At 42.4% G+C, this 18,018-nt stretch overlaps 1 protein-coding gene across 3 annotated transcripts in view; it reads left to right on the top strand.

Moving 5' to 3' along the window:
- AMBRA1 (autophagy and beclin 1 regulator 1) overlaps window positions 1-18,018 on the top strand; it is a 129,087-nt gene that overhangs the window by 8,787 nt on the left and 102,282 nt on the right. For 2 of the 3 annotated variants that reach the window (XM_033062962.2, XM_033062961.2), the window contains exons 2-7: window positions 1,905-2,157; window positions 2,395-2,453; window positions 3,192-3,375; window positions 4,031-4,203; window positions 4,979-5,045; window positions 5,622-7,081. In XM_033062962.2, the coding sequence (XP_032918853.1) occupies window positions 2,023-2,157; window positions 2,395-2,453; window positions 3,192-3,375; window positions 4,031-4,203; window positions 4,979-5,045; window positions 5,622-7,081 (2,078 nt within the window). In that variant the 5' untranslated portion in view covers window positions 1,905-2,022. The remainder of the gene's footprint in view (window positions 1-1,904; window positions 2,158-2,394; window positions 2,454-3,191; window positions 3,376-4,030; window positions 4,204-4,978; window positions 5,046-5,621; window positions 7,082-18,018) is intronic. The other variant, XM_033062963.2, reaches the window with a different exon arrangement.

Here is an 18,018-nt window from a genome sequence, read left to right as displayed (position 1 = left end):
CTTCCATTGGTGTCCTGTTTATATGTTTATTTGGGTTGTTGTAGTCCTAATTCCTTGAATACACCCATGTAGAATATTCAGCTACTGTTTTCTTAATTTTACTAGATTAAGAGTTAAACTAGATGTACAATTTCCTCCTTTAAAGCAGATTTTTTGTTGCCTGTGTTGTTCTGAGCTGGCCTTTTCCTCCATTCTGCTTACCATCTGAATCCAGTCATTTCTGAACACGGATGCCTGGGGTTGTTTGCGGAATCCGGCTCAGGATTTATTAGCATTTAACGAAAGAAGATTTTTAGTTTAGGGATTCCTATATTATATTGTGCTTATGAATATATCTGTTCCAGTTATCCTTGTAGCTTTTTTGAATCTGGGCTTTTTTAATCTGTAAAGTTATTTTTAAGAATTCTCATGCAGCATGAGATCTTTAGTTATTGTGTTGCTTTCCAGTAAGGCTTTTATTTTGTAGAGTAATTCCTACCTAATGTTTGACTAACTTTCACAGATTCTCAAAAGAAGGCTTATTGTACGCCATGGAGTTCAGCTTCTCTAAAATACATAATCCCCATGCTGTTCACATTAAGCATCAGGGAATTTCCAGCTAGCTTTACTTTCACTGTGGAGAATTTCTTTTCTAGGAAGATGGATGCCTTTACTGTTAATTACTTCAGTACTCTTTATTTTACTTCTGCAAATAAAAATTGGTGTGCTTTTTTAGAACTCATTTTCCTGGCTTATCTCTTTAGACAGCTCCTCCCTATGAGCTGCAGCTGTCTTAAATCATCTGTTCAGGAGATTTTTTTTTTAGGGAGCGTGGGAGGAAAGAAAATATTGCTGATGACCGTTCTCAGTTCTGTCATTTAACAATTTGTCTCTTGTGCACATGAATCTTTTTTCTTCTTTATGTGTTTTTTTTTCTTTAAATTGTTATTTTCTTCTCCGTTGAATATTGATGGTTTCGTTCAGTGTAACATGAACTGAGTAGAGTTTGTCTTTAGATCTTTGTGTTATCAAGAGATGTCAGAGTAGTGTGCACACTCGGCTGGTATCAGAAGGCAATAGCATTGCAGCAGTGTTTCTTGTCTCATCTGTTCTAAGAAACTTTTCTGGAGAGCTTTTTGCGGCAAACTTCAGTGTATGACACCACTGCAAAGCTGTGTGACTTCATTGCTATTAGTCACTGTATTATTTATTTATTATATTTATGTAGCTTTTTCTTGTAGACAGTGGGCATTAAAACTTTCCTTGCAGCTCAAAGTGTTCCAAAAGCATTATTCTTTGCCACTGTCCATTACTTGGGTGAACTGCTGCTCTAAGAGCAGTGCAGATTGAAAGAAGATGTGCAGACAATGGAATAATCTTGGTGGATCTGTCCCATACATCGTTTTCATATTTTGTAAGCTGTTGTTGGAGTTGGAAATAATTTAGACTTGAGGTCTGTCAATTGTCTGACCTTTACGGTTTAACCTGTTACTGAAATATGAGTAGTTCCTGGGAGATTCCTGTGTCAAATTGTCAATTTGGTGATACTGTTCCTCTGGCATTCAGACACCCTTCCCAGATAGGATTTAAATCTTCAAGGTGTAAAGACTGTATCTTCATAAATCTTTTTTCCTTTATTATATAGAGCAAGAGATGAAGGGAAGGGAAAGAGTTAGAAGGCCCGTTTTTAATTTTCCATATGTGTAGTGTGCCTAGGGCACGTGTGCAAGGGAAGAGTTGGATGCTTTCAAATAATCTTTGTCTGCATGAATGTCAAAGTGGGGCCTTGATAATGGAAGCAGATAGCAAAGGCTGTGTGAGAAGATTTATCTCTCAAATCTTGTATTTTTGGGATTTAAAACTTTTACTTCATATGGGTGTGCAAATTAAAGGCTGCCTTCCTTATCAGTCTCTTATCTTTTTAGGTTTCCATGAAGATAAACAACTGAAATGTGGATAGCTTATTGGTAGCCTGGTGGTTGTCATCTGGAACCTGCTGGTGTCTCCTCTCAGTAGTAGGCGTGGTATTGGCAGCTGAGAGCCATGAAGGTTGTCCCGGAGAAGAATGCTGTCCGCATCCTGTGGGGTAGGGAACGGGGTACCCAAGCCTTGGGTGCTCAGCGGCTTCTGCAGGAGCTGGTGGAAGATAAAACTCGATGGATGAAATGGGAGGGCAAGGTAAGGTTGTGGGGTAGAGCTGCATAGCTTGATCTTGGAGTGGGGGAAGGGAGGCAGGGATTTGCAATGAATTGTCTTGTGATTGTACCTTTCATGTGTTACACTTGATACGCTCTCTGGCTCTGTTCAGTTCCTGCTGTGATGTGATACTAGATATGTTCCTGCAGATGTGTGGCTTACAGTTAAAGTATGATCATATGACTCTTGCAACACTTCCTGCTTTGTTGGCTTTTTCAGAAAGTTGAGTTACCAGACAGTCCACGCTCCACCTTCTTGCTGGCGTTTAGTCCAGACAGGTAATTAACTCCTAGTTCGTTCCCTGTTTCAGCAGTCTCCCTACACTTACAAAAGTGATGGAGGCTTGTGCCCATTGAGTTGTCCAGTCCTGAACAGCCGAGTGAAACTTCTGGTTCCTGACACACGTGGATGGAATGTGTGCACCTTCCTAATCTCACAGCTTCGAGCATAGATGGTGTTTAATTTCTGAGGTACCCAGGTGATACAAAGTTCTAAGGAAAAAGGATCTGTGCAGACACCATGGGATTTCATAAGAAACTAAAGGGAGTAAAGGATGATTTAATGCAACATGCCCAAATGATGTGACACGTTCACTGGGGTATCTAGGAATAAAGAACAGAGCAGAATGATGTGTATATTGGAAGCAGAAATGGAAGTGGGATCTCTCATAGTATCACTTGATTTGACAGTGGTTGAGACGGTGTGGAGAATTGGGAATATTTATTTGCCCCAGACTGTCACTCAGGAGTGCCTTCTGAGCTGCACGTTCACTCTGACGTTCAAGGTCAAGTTTGTGCTTGCAGATTCAGATGAGCTCATGTTTGCATGGACCCTAAAATCTGGCTACAGGAAACTTTGTGACCATTGGTGAAACAGTAGCCTCTTACCCTTTGAGCTCCATGTGGGAGAGCTGCTGGGTTAGATGTGAACAGACCCTGTTGAGGTGAAGCTAACCGTGGTCTGATTTTGCTGTATTCTTCTCATGCTAATGTTTGTCATACCTTCTGCTTTCCCAGGACCCTTATGGCTTCCACACATGTGAACCACAACATCTACATCACAGAGGTGAAAACGGGCAAGTGTGTTCATTCCTTGGTTGGACATCGCCGCACTCCCTGGTGTGTCACCTTCCATCCCACCATCCCAGGCCTCATTGCTTCAGGATGCCTAGATGGGGAGGTTAGAATTTGGGATTTACATGTAAGTCTTTCCTGAAACATATGTCCCTTTGATATTTGTTGGGTAGTGACTTTTTTAGACTGAGTTTGTTTTCCAAATGTTACCTGGTAAGAGAGCTGTTGGGAAGCGTTTCTGGGACCTGTGTCTAAAAGCACAGAACAGACCATAGCCATCCTCTTTAGAGAGGAGGTGACAGATTCTTCATTCAGTCCTGCCAGGTAGGTCATGCTTCTTAACAGCGCCTGTTTCATTGATTGCAGTGGTACACCTAATGCTGGAGAACTTTGTGCAAGGTGCCTGTTTAGCCTTTGTGAGAGACATATTGTTTGTGATTCCACTGAGCATATCTGAACTATTCATTAGAGAAGCTGCTGCTCTGCCCAGTTAGGTAAATGGTACAGAGACAAAATACATGGGCTCTCTGGTTTTTTTGAAATGAAGCATTTTTACAGGCTGCTTGAGACACACTTACCTACAAAAATACATCTGTGGTCATTGTTGCAAGTAGTGTTACAAGGTCATGTGCCAGGTCTAAAATGTAGGGGAACAACTGTTGCCAGGATAACACCTGGCTTGCAATGCTCTAGGCAGGCTGGGAGGCACTGCAAGTACATGGAAACTTAATGATAGCAAACTTTGTGATAAACTGCTTGTGGTTCTTGACTCCTCACTCTAGGGTGGAAGTGAGAGTTGGTTCACAGATAGCAACAATGCCATTGCATCACTTGCTTTTCATCCTACGGCTCAGCTCTTGTTGATTGCCACTGCCAATGAGATACATTTCTGGGACTGGAGTCGTCGGGAGCCTTTTGCAGTGGTGAAAACAGCCAGTGAGATGGAACGGGTCAGGTGAGCTCCTGCTTCTGGGTGAAGAGAACACATATATGTGAAAAAGGGTCAGATTTAGGAAGTGTGTGTGAGGTTCCTCAGGGATGCTGTATCCTCTGCACTCAGGCAGTGGAGAAAAGTGTTGCTTGCAGCTCCTTGACTTGGCTGATAGAAAACCAATTCTATGTGCAGGAAGAAAACCAATTGAAAGTAACAGATCCGCTTGGGTGTTCATATTTGTAATAGGGCATGTGTCCATTAAATGTCCAGAGTTTACTTCATGTTGATTTGTAAGCTTAGTAATTAAACTTGTCAGCCATAAGGATGAGAAAACCCAGCAATTGCTGGAACAGAATGCTGAGCTATTACTTTGGCACACTTGTGGAGGAAACCAGATTGCTGGAAACCTGATGCCTGCTTTCGAGCAGTTTAAAGTAAGACAACGATGTGGCATCAAGGAACTTTAATCTCTCCCTTTATACCAAATCAGTTTTGTAATATAAACAGGTGTATTCCTTTAAATTTTCTGACTATTTCAGTTAATACAGCAGTACTTATTTCCAGCTTTTAACTTTGCTGTAGTGTTGCTGTGGACTATAAAATAACTACAATCTTCATCTAGATAGGTACATTTTGTTTTTAATGCATAAACTTTTTAACATCCTTCATAAAAAGATGATGATAATGTAGTAATGTTCTCATTGCAATTATGTTGTGCGATTTTATTCCCTGCTGTGTTCAACTTCCTGTAGAATGTGAACTGATGATTGATATTCTGGCACTACTTTTGTTTTAGGCTGGTACGGTTTGATCCCTTGGGACACTACTTGCTCACAGCGATAGTTAACCCTTCTAACCAGCAGGTAAGGGGAATGTCAGGACTTATATTGACTAACTAATTACAAAGTGCTTTATGTACTTTAGCCCTAGTCTGTTTCTAAGTGGACTTGTGTTTTTGTGAAAACCTGAAGTCTTCTAAAGCTGAGTTCTGTCTCATCTTCCTTGGTTACATGAATGTTCTTGAGTTATGTGAATGGCTAATAAAGTGCTTTCCAACATGGGTTTTTTGCCCTCTGTCTGACTAATGGTGGGACAGAGGTCTCAGTGGTCCTGTTCTTTCAGTTCTTTTGCAATGTTCTTTTGGATTTGAAGCTGATTGAGATTTTAATAATTCTCCCCTCAGCTTCTTACCCTCAGACACTGATACTTCTGTTTGCATGAACAGTGTATTGTGAAAGCTCACGGGGCTGTGGGAAGAGGATGTCTAGATCCATAAAATGAACTTAGAAATCATCTCAACTGGTTTCCTCCAAGTCAAGGCCTTCAGGAAGGGTCTTATCCTTTCATCTGTCTGGGCTGGTAGCTGACTCTCTGCTGTTTATTTGGAAGTATGGGATTTTGCCTTGAGGTGACTGAACTTTGACTGTTTCCTTTTGCAGAGCGATGAGGAAGTGGAAATCTCCGTGGACAGCACAGAGATGCCGCATTATCGCCAGCGCGCTATCCTTCCGTCTCAGCCTGTGAGGCGCACACCCCTCCTGCACAACTTCCTGCATATGTTGTCCTCCCGCTCCTCTGGCATACAGGTGGGAGAGCAAAACAGTGTTCAAGACTCTGCTACCCCATCCCCTCCACCGCCTCCACCACCACCACCTCCGCCTCCAGCCAGTGAGAACACAAGGGCATCTGTCTATAACAGGCTCCGGGAGCGAGTCAGCTATCCCACAGCAGAGTGCTGCCAGCACCTGGGGATGTTGTGCCTTTGCAGCCGATGCTCTAGTGCAAGACTTCCTTCTTCTCTCTTCCCACACCAGGAAAACGCACCCTCCACGTCTTCTGGGGCCACTGGCACTTCCTTCTCCTCTGTGCAGACAGAGCCTTATCAACCCCCAGAGCAGGCATCCGTAGTGCAGGAGGAGCAGGGGATACTTAACAGGCCCTCTGCTTTCAGCACAGTTCAGAGCAGCACTGCTGGCAACACCCTGCGCAACCTTAGCCTGGGCCCCACACGGCGGTCCTTCAGCGGGTCCTTGGCAGGCCACCAGTCCCGGTACCAACAGTCTGCAAGAGAGATGGCTTCAGGCTTGGGTGGGTCTGACTGGTCCAGGACAGTGCTGAACATGAGCTCTCGGTCTGAGCTGGAAGCCATGCCTCCCCCTAGGACCAGTGCCTCCTCCGTGAGCTTGCTGTCCGTGCTCAGACAGCAGGAGGGAGGTTCCCAGGCATCAGTCTATACCTCTGCAACAGAAGGGAGGGGCTTTCTGGCCCCAGGGGCTGAGGTGAACAGTGGTAGTAGTGCTGGCCCGAGCAATCCGGCCAGCATTCGTAATGAGCTCCAATGTGATTTGAGGCGATTCTTCCTGGAATATGACCGGCTTCAGGAGTTAGATCAGGGAATTGGTGGGGAGCCCAGCCAGTCGCAACAGGCTCAAGAAATGCTCAACAACAACATTGAGCCTGATCGACCGGGTCCCTCCCATCAGCAGACTCCACAAAGCAGTGAAAACAATTCCAATTTGTCCCGGGGTCACCTGAACCGCTGTCGTGCTTGTCATAACCTGCTGACCTTTAACAATGACACGCTGCGCTGGGAAAGAAGCACGCCTAGCTACACACCAGGGCAGGTGCAAAGCACATTTGAGGGTGTGCCTCCAAATACCAGCCAGGTGCAGCCTGCAGAGAGAACCGAGGGCAGAGCTCCTGCCTCTAGCAGACTGCAGCTGGGCAGCTCTTCCACCCCGCAGGAGGAGAGGACCGTGGGAGTGGTCTATAACCAGGAGACGGGGCACTGGGAAAGAGTTTACAGCCAGTCGGCTTCAAGCAGACCTGGGAATGTATCACAGGAGGCCTTAAACCAGGAAATGCCTGAGGAAAGCTCAGAGGAGGATTCACTCAGGAGGTAAGATACATGCTTGCCCTTCCTCCTCTATTTTTTCTTAAACCTTTCCCATCTAGTCTGAGGTTTTTCAATATTTTCAAAGTTAAAAACCTTTTCTCGTATGGCCGTGTGCTATTCATGTAGATGAAAATAGAGATCTTGGTGTTGATGTGTTTATAGCTGCCATTGTCATGCTGCAGATGGATTCTGAAGATTCTAAGGGCGGAGACTAGACCTCCCAATGGTAGTACAGATAGGCAGAAGGATGGACTCTTGGGGCAGATCTCTGGGGTGAACTGTGCCCCTGGTGTTTCTGAGACTTTGCAGAAACGTGGAGACTCAGGATGCATTAATGCTGTTCTTTGTGTCCCCATCACACACACCTTATCATCACATGCTATGCATGGAGAATCTGCCCAGGGTTGGCATGGAAAACCGGGCATGAGTAAGTTGTTAAGTTAAAAGGGTTAACAATAATTTTCTTAGTGTTACCCAGAGGGGTAAAAAAGTCAAAGCTCTCTGTCAGTGGTTTGGGTATATGCAGCTGGTTTGTCCCTGATAAGAGAGGTAAGTTTTGAAAGTGGCTCCTGTGGACCTGACCTCCTGGGGACATACTGATCACTGGAAATTTTAGGGTTTGCTCTCTTCTTTTTGGAGAAGGTGATTTTTTTTTTTTAAGGATATTTTTCTTCTGCTTCAGATACTATACAAGAAACTGGATAAGCTAAATTGAATTTTGCATCAAGAAAGACCTGTCCTTTGTGTGAAAGTGTCTTCACTGGTTTGTGTGGATGATACAGCTGTATTGGTACTTTGGATAGGGTTTCCAGACTGGGTTTCAGTTTCGCATCTGTCAAGTGGTTTGTGCTCTCACCAGAGGAAAGGTTCAGTCTTGCTGTTTCTCTGAAACAGATGCTTTGAGCTGCAGAAAAACAAAATTTCCAGGTTGGATGCAGATGTAACCAGGAAGGCTTTGTACACAGGAGTGCCTGAGGAAACTGAATTCTTTCCTCTGTCGTGCAGATAAGCTGATTATACTGAGGCTGGAACAGTGACTGCCTTTCTTGTTGCTGTAGTTGCATAGCAAATAAGTGGTGGTGGTCATAAAATTATTCATCTGTTTCTAAATCATTGCCCCAGCTTTCTTTTTTTTTTAATAGCCTGCCAAAATGAGAATCTCAAGCTGATTACATGGGATCTGCTTCTTGGGCCTGAACTTACCTACTGTTAATTTAATTCAGATATCTTCTTGTCCCCTATTAGAGGGCATAAGAGTAAGAAGGAGCTGACAAATTTAGCTTTAAAATGGCAGTTGAGTAAGTCTTGCATTATCTTTCTTTTGAAATAGTGGTGCATACTTATGTCATCTCCACTGTGTCTCGTTTTCTGAGATGAGTCACTGTAGTGTCAGAAATAACAGGGCAAATAACCTTCTTATTGATCAGGCAGTTGGCACATATTTGGACAATGAGATATAGTGGGATATGTAGATATGATCTTTTCTGTGGTGACTGTATAATTTAAAAATGCCCTGAGGCATATAATTCAATCCACCCTAGCCTGCAGGAGTCAAACAACGAGAGTCTTATGACTAAATCTCTGGGTCACTTTGCCTGTCAGCCGTGATAGTTGTGTCTGCCTGCTCCAAGTGGCTGTAGCATTTGTGAAGGGTTACTTGCCTACCTGAGCAAAGAGGTGCTTTTTGCTGAGACTTCTGATTTGAAGTGGGTAGTTCGATGCATGAGCTCAATTACAGAGGAATTCCTTTAAGATGAAACCTTTATGAAGCCTTTCTAGCCAAGGTTATTGGGAATCTCCTGGGGACTCTTTTGTTTTCCCAATCTCCTGCTTCTATTATCAGGCCTTTCTAAAAAACAGGTGCTGCAGGGGTTTCTGTTTCCCTTCTACCTGAGGTTAATGTCTGTAGCGTTTGAGGTAAGAAGCTGGAAGCAGTGGGCAGTCTGGTATTAAATGCTTGTGGCAATTTCCTTGAAGTAAAATTTAATTTCCTTTCTTGTTAGAACACATTGGGTGGGCTTGGGGCTTTATGAAATCTTTTCCCTTAAAAGGAACCCTTCATGCAGGATAGCTCTATCCTGCAGGTGTAATTTTCTGCCATTCTCAAATTAGCTGTTTATATTTTTCTTTATAGAACATTAGAGATTAGCTCCGTTGGGTTAGAGCATGGTGCTCGCAGCACCAAGGTTGTGGATTCAATCCTCGTACAGGCCATTTACTTAAGAGTTGGGCATGATCATCCTTGTGAGTGCCTTCTAACTCATAATATCCTGTGAATCTATGAAAAAGTAAGCGAGCACCCACTTACCTAAATTTTGCATAGAGTGAACATCTCACAACAAGCCTTCATGTCTCCCAGACCTAGGGCATGCTTTCACAATGGGAAGTGCTAGAACCACTTCTGCACAGCAGAGTCCAAAATGTATATTAACCTTTGGAGCTACAGAAGCATGCAAGGATATGTTCTGAGGGTCCTGAGATACATGTAATACTGAAGGTGCTGATGAAATACAAGGGGGAGGAAAAACCTTCAAACCTGAGGGTACAAGTGGTACAGACTTCCAATCAATGTAATTTTATCCCTATCAGCCTCTGGTTAATTCTTAGTGTTGGAATCCAAGATGTGCTCATAACATGCTTTATAATTGTGTTGTTCTTTATCTCTCCATTAGATGTCCTCATTGGGCAATTGAGCTCTATATTCTAAGGTCAGCTGAAAAACATAAGATAAAATTTGTATCTGGAAACTATGTATGTTCTCATTCCTGTCCATGGGCAGGATTCATTCCCTGACATGGCTTTTCTAGTTGAAAAGTAGCTTTCTGGGAAAACATTGCCATTGAGGGTCAATTAAGTTAATAGGGTAGTTTAGTGAAGGCTGTTCTTTGAATTCTGTTGATGCAACTATATCAGCTGGGTAATTCTGTTCTTGTACTGCTGAGAGAATTCTGCTCCTTCTGATGGTCCTAGGCTAATCACAAATAATTAATAAGCATGTAATGACACTGTTCCTAACTAACAGCTCTGGCACCTCTATTAGGAGAAGCATGTCACTGGGAGCCTCAGCAATACAAGGAGTCCAGTCACATTCATTGGCCTGAAAGCAGTGTGGCATTGAGCTGTGTGCTTCAAGTTTTGCTGGTTAGCCATGAATCTGGGGAGAGTTTATGGTCTACGTTAAGCAAAAGTTCATGAGACTGAGGTTTTCTGAGGTTCTCCAGGCTGACCTCATTAATTCAAATATAGGGGGTTTTCCCCGTGAATGTCTTTGCCTCACTTTTAACATCAAAGTGAAAAGACTCTCAGAAATCTCTGAAGTTGCCATGTGAAATGTGCTGCATAAAATTGGTCATAGAAGCTGTTGGAAAGGTGTGAGTGAAGGAAGGATAACTGAGCAACAGATGATAGCTAGTTTAATTTTTTTTATAACTACCTGTTAATTTAAAAATTAGCTGAGGAGGTAATTGTATAAATACTGTAATCTCAGTGAGGGAAAAGATCCTCTAAGTACTTAAAGCCATTGTTGTTTTGTAAGCCTGTTCAGGTTGATAATGAAATGTTGAACAGGGAATGAAAGAGAATTCTTCTAGTCAGCTGCTTGTTTGAGAGGAGCTGGTGCCACCTTCTTAAGACAATGATACACATAATCTAGCAGTGATCTCTGCTGAAATATGTATCAGTTCAGCAGCTAATGCTGTGTATGGTGCAATGCTGACTAATAAAACTGATTTAGATTTTCTCTTTGGCTATTTTAGTATGACACAAGTGACATCTACAGAATTAGTGTAGGGATTTTAGAAAAAAAAAAGGAAAATAATTAGGTTATAAATTTATTTCTGTTTCTGAGTCCTGGCACGGCACCCCAGGTCACAGTATTTCTGGAATGGATGCAAGGAGCAAGTAGTGATATATGTCCCTGCTAACATATTTCAAACCTTATTCAGTGAAACAATTCCTATAGATGGGGAAAAGAAGGAAGAGGAAAATTTTCCTCTACAGATTTAGCTGCTTGTAATACATGAGGGGGACAATTTTTATGTAGTTTACCTTGTTTATTTTGTCTAGAGATGGAGTACATTACTGCAAATAAAAGGTGTGTTCTGTTCTATTCCCAGGCAGGTTTGCATGAAACTTATGCTTCACAAGGAAATGCTTGTTATCCTTATTCTTCCATGAAGAAGCTTTGTCTGTTGATTATGTTGAACTTCTGTAACCACTCTGCTGCACTCATTCCAGAGGCCAAATTCTGTAGGCTGTGGTATGAGTAACTCTGTGCCTGCATTCTATGAATGTGTAATGCTTTCACCTTGCCTCACCTATTTAGTTTGACAGACAAGATACATTGTTGAAGTTACACGAGACTCTGAGAAGTATTTTGAACCATCCTGGGTGACACTTTCATAATACATTCAGGCAGAAAGGAGTGTGCCTGTGTGAAGTGGGCAAAGTCTGGGGATCCTTGTATAAACTCCTTTATTTTGTTTGTGAGTGTATGAAAGGCAGAATCTACTGTGCTGTGCAAATATTTGACCTGTTGAAATTGGCATAGCTTACCAAAGGCTTTGCTATGTTTTAATCTGTTGGATGCACTGTGCACAAGTGACATGTGAGACCATCTTCCCTGGAACCATGTAACAGGGTCCAGGGACAAATCGGTGTCATTTTGTCAGGTCTCATTTGAGGGCTCTGGTCCCACCTGCCTTGTTCTTGCTATGAGATGTGAACCCAGTCACATGTAGTACAGTTACTCCAGCTCATCTCGTTTCTCTCCAGTGTTGATGGCCTTTCTGGCCGCAGACAGCTCTCCATACAGCACCTGTGAAGAGAAACACCTAGTCTGTTCCCTTCTGAATTTCTCAGACCTTATTTCCATGTTGCTTTGCTGCCACAAGGGGGTAATGTTGCTTCTGCTCCTTTCTGTCTCTTTTCCGAACCTGAAAGTTTCCGAGTTCTTGTATGAAGGGTAGCTTGAGGACCCTCCCCATTCCCGAAGGCAGCTTATCTCTGTAGTTACCATACAATTGCAAGTTCTTCAGTGTTTGGAGAAAGGCGTAAATGCGGGGATCCAGACGGGAAATGGCTCTGATGCAAAGTGGAAGCGAGGGAGGAGCTTATCCTTTTGGCTTTTGTAGGGGTTTGAAAGAGAAATGTGGATCTGCAGTGAGACAGGTATTTTGTCTTTCTCATATGTAAATGCTCATGAGTTAGAGCTCTAAAAGACCTGGCAACCTTGTAGAATTCGTCTGGACTTCCTGCTTATTGCCTACCAAGCCTGGAGCAAACCTTTCTCTGTAGTCTCTCTTCTCAAAGGTTTTGTTTTCATCTTAATGGTTGCTCACCCCTTCCAACGACTTACTTTTGTAATATGGAGCTTGTTTTCTGGAGGATTGCTTGACAGATGTTGGTTGGAGTTTGGGCAATCACTTTTTCCCTAGGGCTCTGTTTGTTCTCTTCTTCAAGTATGCCTTATATTACCTAAATTTTGGAGCTTTTCCATAAGAAGGCAAAGAATATGTTTAGGGTTTTTTTTTTTTCTGTTGGGTTTGGGTTTTTTCTCTAGTGCAAATAGATATGGCTTGCTCAAGGCCTTGAGGGGATGCCTCTTCCTGCTTGAAGTTTTAGATACAGTGCTGACTTGTGATCAAATTGTGGGCAGTCTGTGGTTCAAGTAGATTGACAGGGTAGGAGCAACCCCATTCCTGCCCAGCAGTGATCAGTGCTGTATATGAAATGGAAGAGAACAGTCACTTTTGCAGCTTTTCTTCCCGAGTTCATGCTGGCAGAGCCTTCTTATGTGCAGCTCTGGTTTTTGATAGTAAATGACCAAGGGTGATCGAATCTCTGCATGTACTGACTTCTGGTAGCTTTCTCACTGTGCAAAGCACTGAATGAAAGGGTGTATGTCAGTAATATATTTGCTTTAAAAACTAAACAACCAGAACACTTTCTTGTTCCCTGCCATGGATACAGAATTGCCTAGGAAGACAGTTCTGTGACTGACATTTGCCATCAACATCAGAGAGGAGGATATTGCTACTCACTTTACCTTTTGGGGGAGAGGAACTAAAGCAGGAGGGAATTACCTTGTATAAAGCTACAAATGTGTTTTATAGTGGAGACAGAACACATACCTGATGTATTCTACCTTTTGTTCCATTCATTATTGCTCAAAATCCTTGTAGTTGCTGTTTTTTTCCTAATTGCTAACAGTAGTTGTGGTTTGCTTATTCAAGTATTTAATTTATATTGTGTCAGTGGTGTTGAGTTCACAGAGAATGGGAGGCTTGAGCAGAAGAAGGGCACACCTGAGCTGTGGAGAAGAGGCTGGCTGTTCAGACTGCACATTGGTGGGAATGTTAGCCAGGACACATAAGAGTGAACAAAGACCTAATTTGTTGGGAACATAAAGTGAAATGATAGTCTGAAGGTGACATGAACATTTAAACATGATAATTAGCAGTGTTTATGTGTGAGATGTGCAGGCTGTGGACAAACTTGGTGATTATTGTTTGCTTGGCCTTTACTAAAAATGGAAAATACAAATTAGTTTCATCATGAGATTGTAAGCATAGCCTGAACTATAGAAGAGGCTGCCATGATATCTAAATGGTCAGTTAATGCCTGTGGGAGCTCTGGGGTTATTATGTCACCCTTGCAGCTTTGTGGGTGTTATTCCAAACCAAGCCTGCTGTATCTGTGTGGGCAGGAAAGACTGTTTTACTGAAGTTCTAGAAGTTTGAGTTCTTTAGTGTGCTGCTAGTTATGTAGAAGAACAAGTGAAAGAAGTGCCTGTTTTCTTGCACAAACATTCCTTCCTCTGCCTTTGCTAGTTTCCTGATTTAAGAATAATGTATGGTTGCTAGAGCCCTATTCTTCTTCAGTGGGAGTTGGTGGGCGAGAAAAATGATGCCTTGTGCTGCCTTTTTCTCCTTGTAGTAAGTAATGGAGGTCACTCCTGCTGCTGAGTTTCTCCCAGTGCTTTTCCCCCAGGAAAGCTGGACATGTACCTGCAGCCTTTGCCAAACTTGCAGAGAGGTGTAAGCTGCTTTTTCCTTTTCCTGGCCTGAATTTATATATGCAGCAATGGCGGTAGCAGACTAAAAGAAATTAGTTTCCCCATGTTCCTCTTGTAGCAGCTTGACTTGCAAACTAGGCAGGTGTAGAAATAACTCTTCATGTTATTTTCCCCTTTGAACCGCTGCCCTTCTTCCACCCCTCCTCTTAGTCCAGGCCTAGCAATGAGGAGTTCACCTATAAAAGAAATGGGTAAAGTTTGTTCCTCTGCAATCTCCAGGCAACAGAAACCTCTTTTCCTACAAGTGTCTTTTCTGTAGGAACTAGAATTTCACCTGCTGTAGTGTGGCAGCAAGAATGCTTACTGAATTTGGATTAAAGTGATGTTTTAATGAGAATGGAAGAGGTATGTGCTTCCCAACTGGCTTTTATTTTTGCCTCTGTTGAGATCTAGAATTGGATGGGGTTTTGGGTTTTTTTGGTGGTGGTTTTGTGTGTGTATGGGTTTTTTATTGCATTGTGGGTTTTTTTGTTGTTGTTATTTGGTTGAGTGGGTGTTGGTTGTTGTTGTTGTTTTGGGCAGGTTTTTTTGTGGGGTTGTTTGTTTTTTTGAGGAATGCATATATATGAGGTGACTGTAGACCAAAGATCTTCAATAAACACAAATTGCTCAGAAGTTTAAAGACAGCTGACTTCAAACAGATAGCTATTTGAGGATACCATAAATCGTATCAGTTCTCGAGTTTCCTATAGAGAGCGAAAAAGTGTGAATAGCTTCCCTTTCTTGAAAGCTATCCTTTGTTAGGATGTCTGTCTCCTCTGCTGTCTGCACATACTTTTCCTGCAGCCGCCTAATCCAGCTGCTGCAGAGTGGGCAGACAAGCTCACTTGACCAGGTGCAGTTGCTCCTGTTCCTGTTTTTTTACCCATGTGCCTTGAGTTCACGTAATTGTATTTTGTCTAGGGGATGGTGCTCAGCTTATGATTAATGAAGGTCTGTGATGTGCTTAAACTATCTAGCTGTGAATTTTAGAGCCTATAGTCTGGCTTCAGGTAAGTCACATTAAAATAGTGTCTAAGTTTCGATTTGGTTTTGGTTTGTGCCAAGAAACAAGTTTTGGGCAGGCTCTCAGACCTTCTGTTTCAGGCCCGGTTGCTCATCTAAAAACTCTCTGTAGCTTTCTTCGCAGTGGGGAAGAGCTGGAGATGTTGGCGTGTAGTGTGCCTTTTTATTGTAATACAACCCTGTAATTTTTAGCTATGCATTCAATTTACATATACTTCATGTATGCAGTCATTCTTCATGCTCTTTAGAAATGCTCACAGCATGGTGTGTCTGGGGACGAAGTGTCCATATCCAATTATTTGCTCCTTATTACAGAATCCGGGCTGGAGAACTTGCATTAGGGCTGCATTCATCTAATCTGTGGGCCTGGAACAAGAGGAGAGAGGGAGACCTGTGATCCGACTTAGTAATACAACTGTAACCAAAATAGTGATGACTCTAGATTTCTCCAGTTGAGCTGTTCTGGTCTGTTGAATAGCTAACATGCATTTTAAACATTTTCCACATACATATTTAACTGATTGCACCAAATGGCTGTTTGTATGCTGATGTAAGTGACCTCCTCCCTTGCTCTTCTTGAGAGAGCACCTGCTGAAACTGAAGGCTGTAAATAAACAGGGTTCATTATCTGCCAGGAAACTGACTCATTTTTCTGCTTGAAATGCATTAGTATGAAATCATTCCCTTGTCTTCCTGAAGTGGGAAGGCTGGCCTAAGTGACTGAACTACCCTGCCAGTCATCTGTTAACCTGACTTTCTTCATTACTCCAGTGTGAACAAGAGCATTTTAAAGGAATTACTTGATTTGTGATGAGACCTCTGTTTTCATAGCCTTAGAAACCTATGGAGATAACGGTATGGCTTCTGCCCCATCAAGAAAGACACCTCCTCTTCAATTCCCTGTGGAGAAACATGAGTCGTATGTAATTATCCCAGAAGCTGACGCAGGTCTGTGTGTGGGGGTAAGCAGAGATTTCTGCTGTCCACAGTGTCTGTGGTGTTGGGAACTCCCAGAACAAGGGGAATTTGAAGCAGACACACAGATGAAGGTAGGCAGAAGAGCCCTCAGAAGAGTAAAGGTGTCTGCAGGCTGAGGGAGCGAGTGTGTTGGCTATTTTCTGGCCATGCTTTTAAAACTTATGATAACTAGAAATCCATACTCTCCAGCTGAATTTCTGGTGTAATGGCATGTTGTTAACAGTCTAGGTGGAGAAATGTGAAATCTGTCTTCAACTTGGCATGGGTGCCTGCCCCATCTTGAGCACTGATGTGCTCTACCACTACGGAGCAAAATAGCATGTGCAGTAGCTGGAACTGATTTTAATTTCTTCTCCCCTCCTGCCCCTCAAGCTTCGCCCCTGCAAAATGGAAGTGCAAGATCTTTCATTTTTCTTTTCATGTTGGAGTTATTGCCAAAACTGATCAATAGCTATAGCTACTCTTGACCTTTTTAATGTCTACCCCTCTTGCTTGTTGAAATAATGAACTAATCATTCCCCAGATGCTGTGTGATGAGGACCTCTCCATAATGCTCATCTGTCTTTTGTTCTGATGCATGGCCTTTTTCAGCAGGTGAAGTAATAGATTAACAGTGCAGCCTTGAGGCTTCTTAAAAGAATCTGTCACTTTCTGAAAAGCCACCTACTTTCCCTGTGATGAGCTCTAAAGTTGCTGTGTAGCTCCTGCGGCATCAGGTGGTAAATGGAAATTGGAGTTCTTAGTCCAAGAGCAGATGTACAGTAATAGCACAATTCATAATGTGGTATTACTTTCTAGTTAAATTGAAATAAGTTTAAAGGGTTAATTAAACATGTTTTTCTTGAAACTCTGCTCCCCATCTTGTGATTAGGAGAACTCAATTCCCAGTGCTCGTTTCTGCTGCTCAAACTCTTACTGACACTTCCTTGTTTTGTGTAATTGTGCTGTTTTTCTCTGCACTCCTTCCCATTTTGGCTGAAGGCCTTATGTGCTGTCTCTTTTCTGACTAAGAAATCCTTACAGTTTGTTTTCTACAGGGTTCTTGCCCAGAAACAGTGAAAGGGAAAAAATCACTTTCTGTGATAATTTCTGCCTTATATCAGACCTGCTCCTATGAACAACTCTGCACCTCCAGCTGGGAAGGAAGTCTTTTTTGTCCCTAGTTGCACCTTCAGAGTTAACACAAGTTCTTTTCCACAAACAGACCAAAGTGTTCTACAAATGCTGTGTTTGGAACTTGTCTCTGATCACATATTACGTCTTTGCTTTTCCTAAAAAACGGAAACTGTCTTGTAAAGGTTGCTCATTGTATGGAATACCTTAAAAAGAAAAGGTGATGAAAAGGATGCCTAACGGGGTTTGGATAGAAAGAAAGCCACTGACTCTAGTTCCTCACTGAGGATGAGTTGTTTGGCACAGTTGTGAACAAGGGGATGAGGAGCTAACTCAGAATTGTAAAAGTGACTGTTGAGGGTTTAATGAGTAGTGGTATTTTCAGGTTATTTATCTCTTGTAGATGGTTACAACTATCTTAAGAAAAAGCTTGATCCTTTTGTTTAACTATATTTTCTCTATTAGGATTCTTTTTCTGACCTGTCTTAATCCAGTCTTGATGCCAGGCTAAATATGTCTTAACCATAACCATGTGAAAGCTGAAGCAGTCTAGAAATGTTAGCTTAGAGGTATCAGAACAGATTATGTTAAAAACTTAATTTTAGAAATCATTTTTTCAGGCAATCTTTAGAACTGCATACTGATTGCTTTTTTATTTTAAGCTTGAATATGAAACTGGTGAAGAGCAATAGTGTTTTTCTGTTTGACAAGGACTACAAAACTTTTATGGAAAATGAAGCTATGGAACAAAATGCTTGATGGTTTCTGC

This window comes from Catharus ustulatus, chromosome 6, assembly GCF_009819885.2.
Source record: "Catharus ustulatus isolate bCatUst1 chromosome 6, bCatUst1.pri.v2, whole genome shotgun sequence".
NCBI classification, from domain to species: domain Eukaryota; kingdom Metazoa; phylum Chordata; class Aves; order Passeriformes; family Turdidae; genus Catharus; species Catharus ustulatus.
The sequence above is the reverse complement of the archived record's forward strand: the minus strand, read 5'-3'. Positions and strand labels throughout refer to the sequence as shown.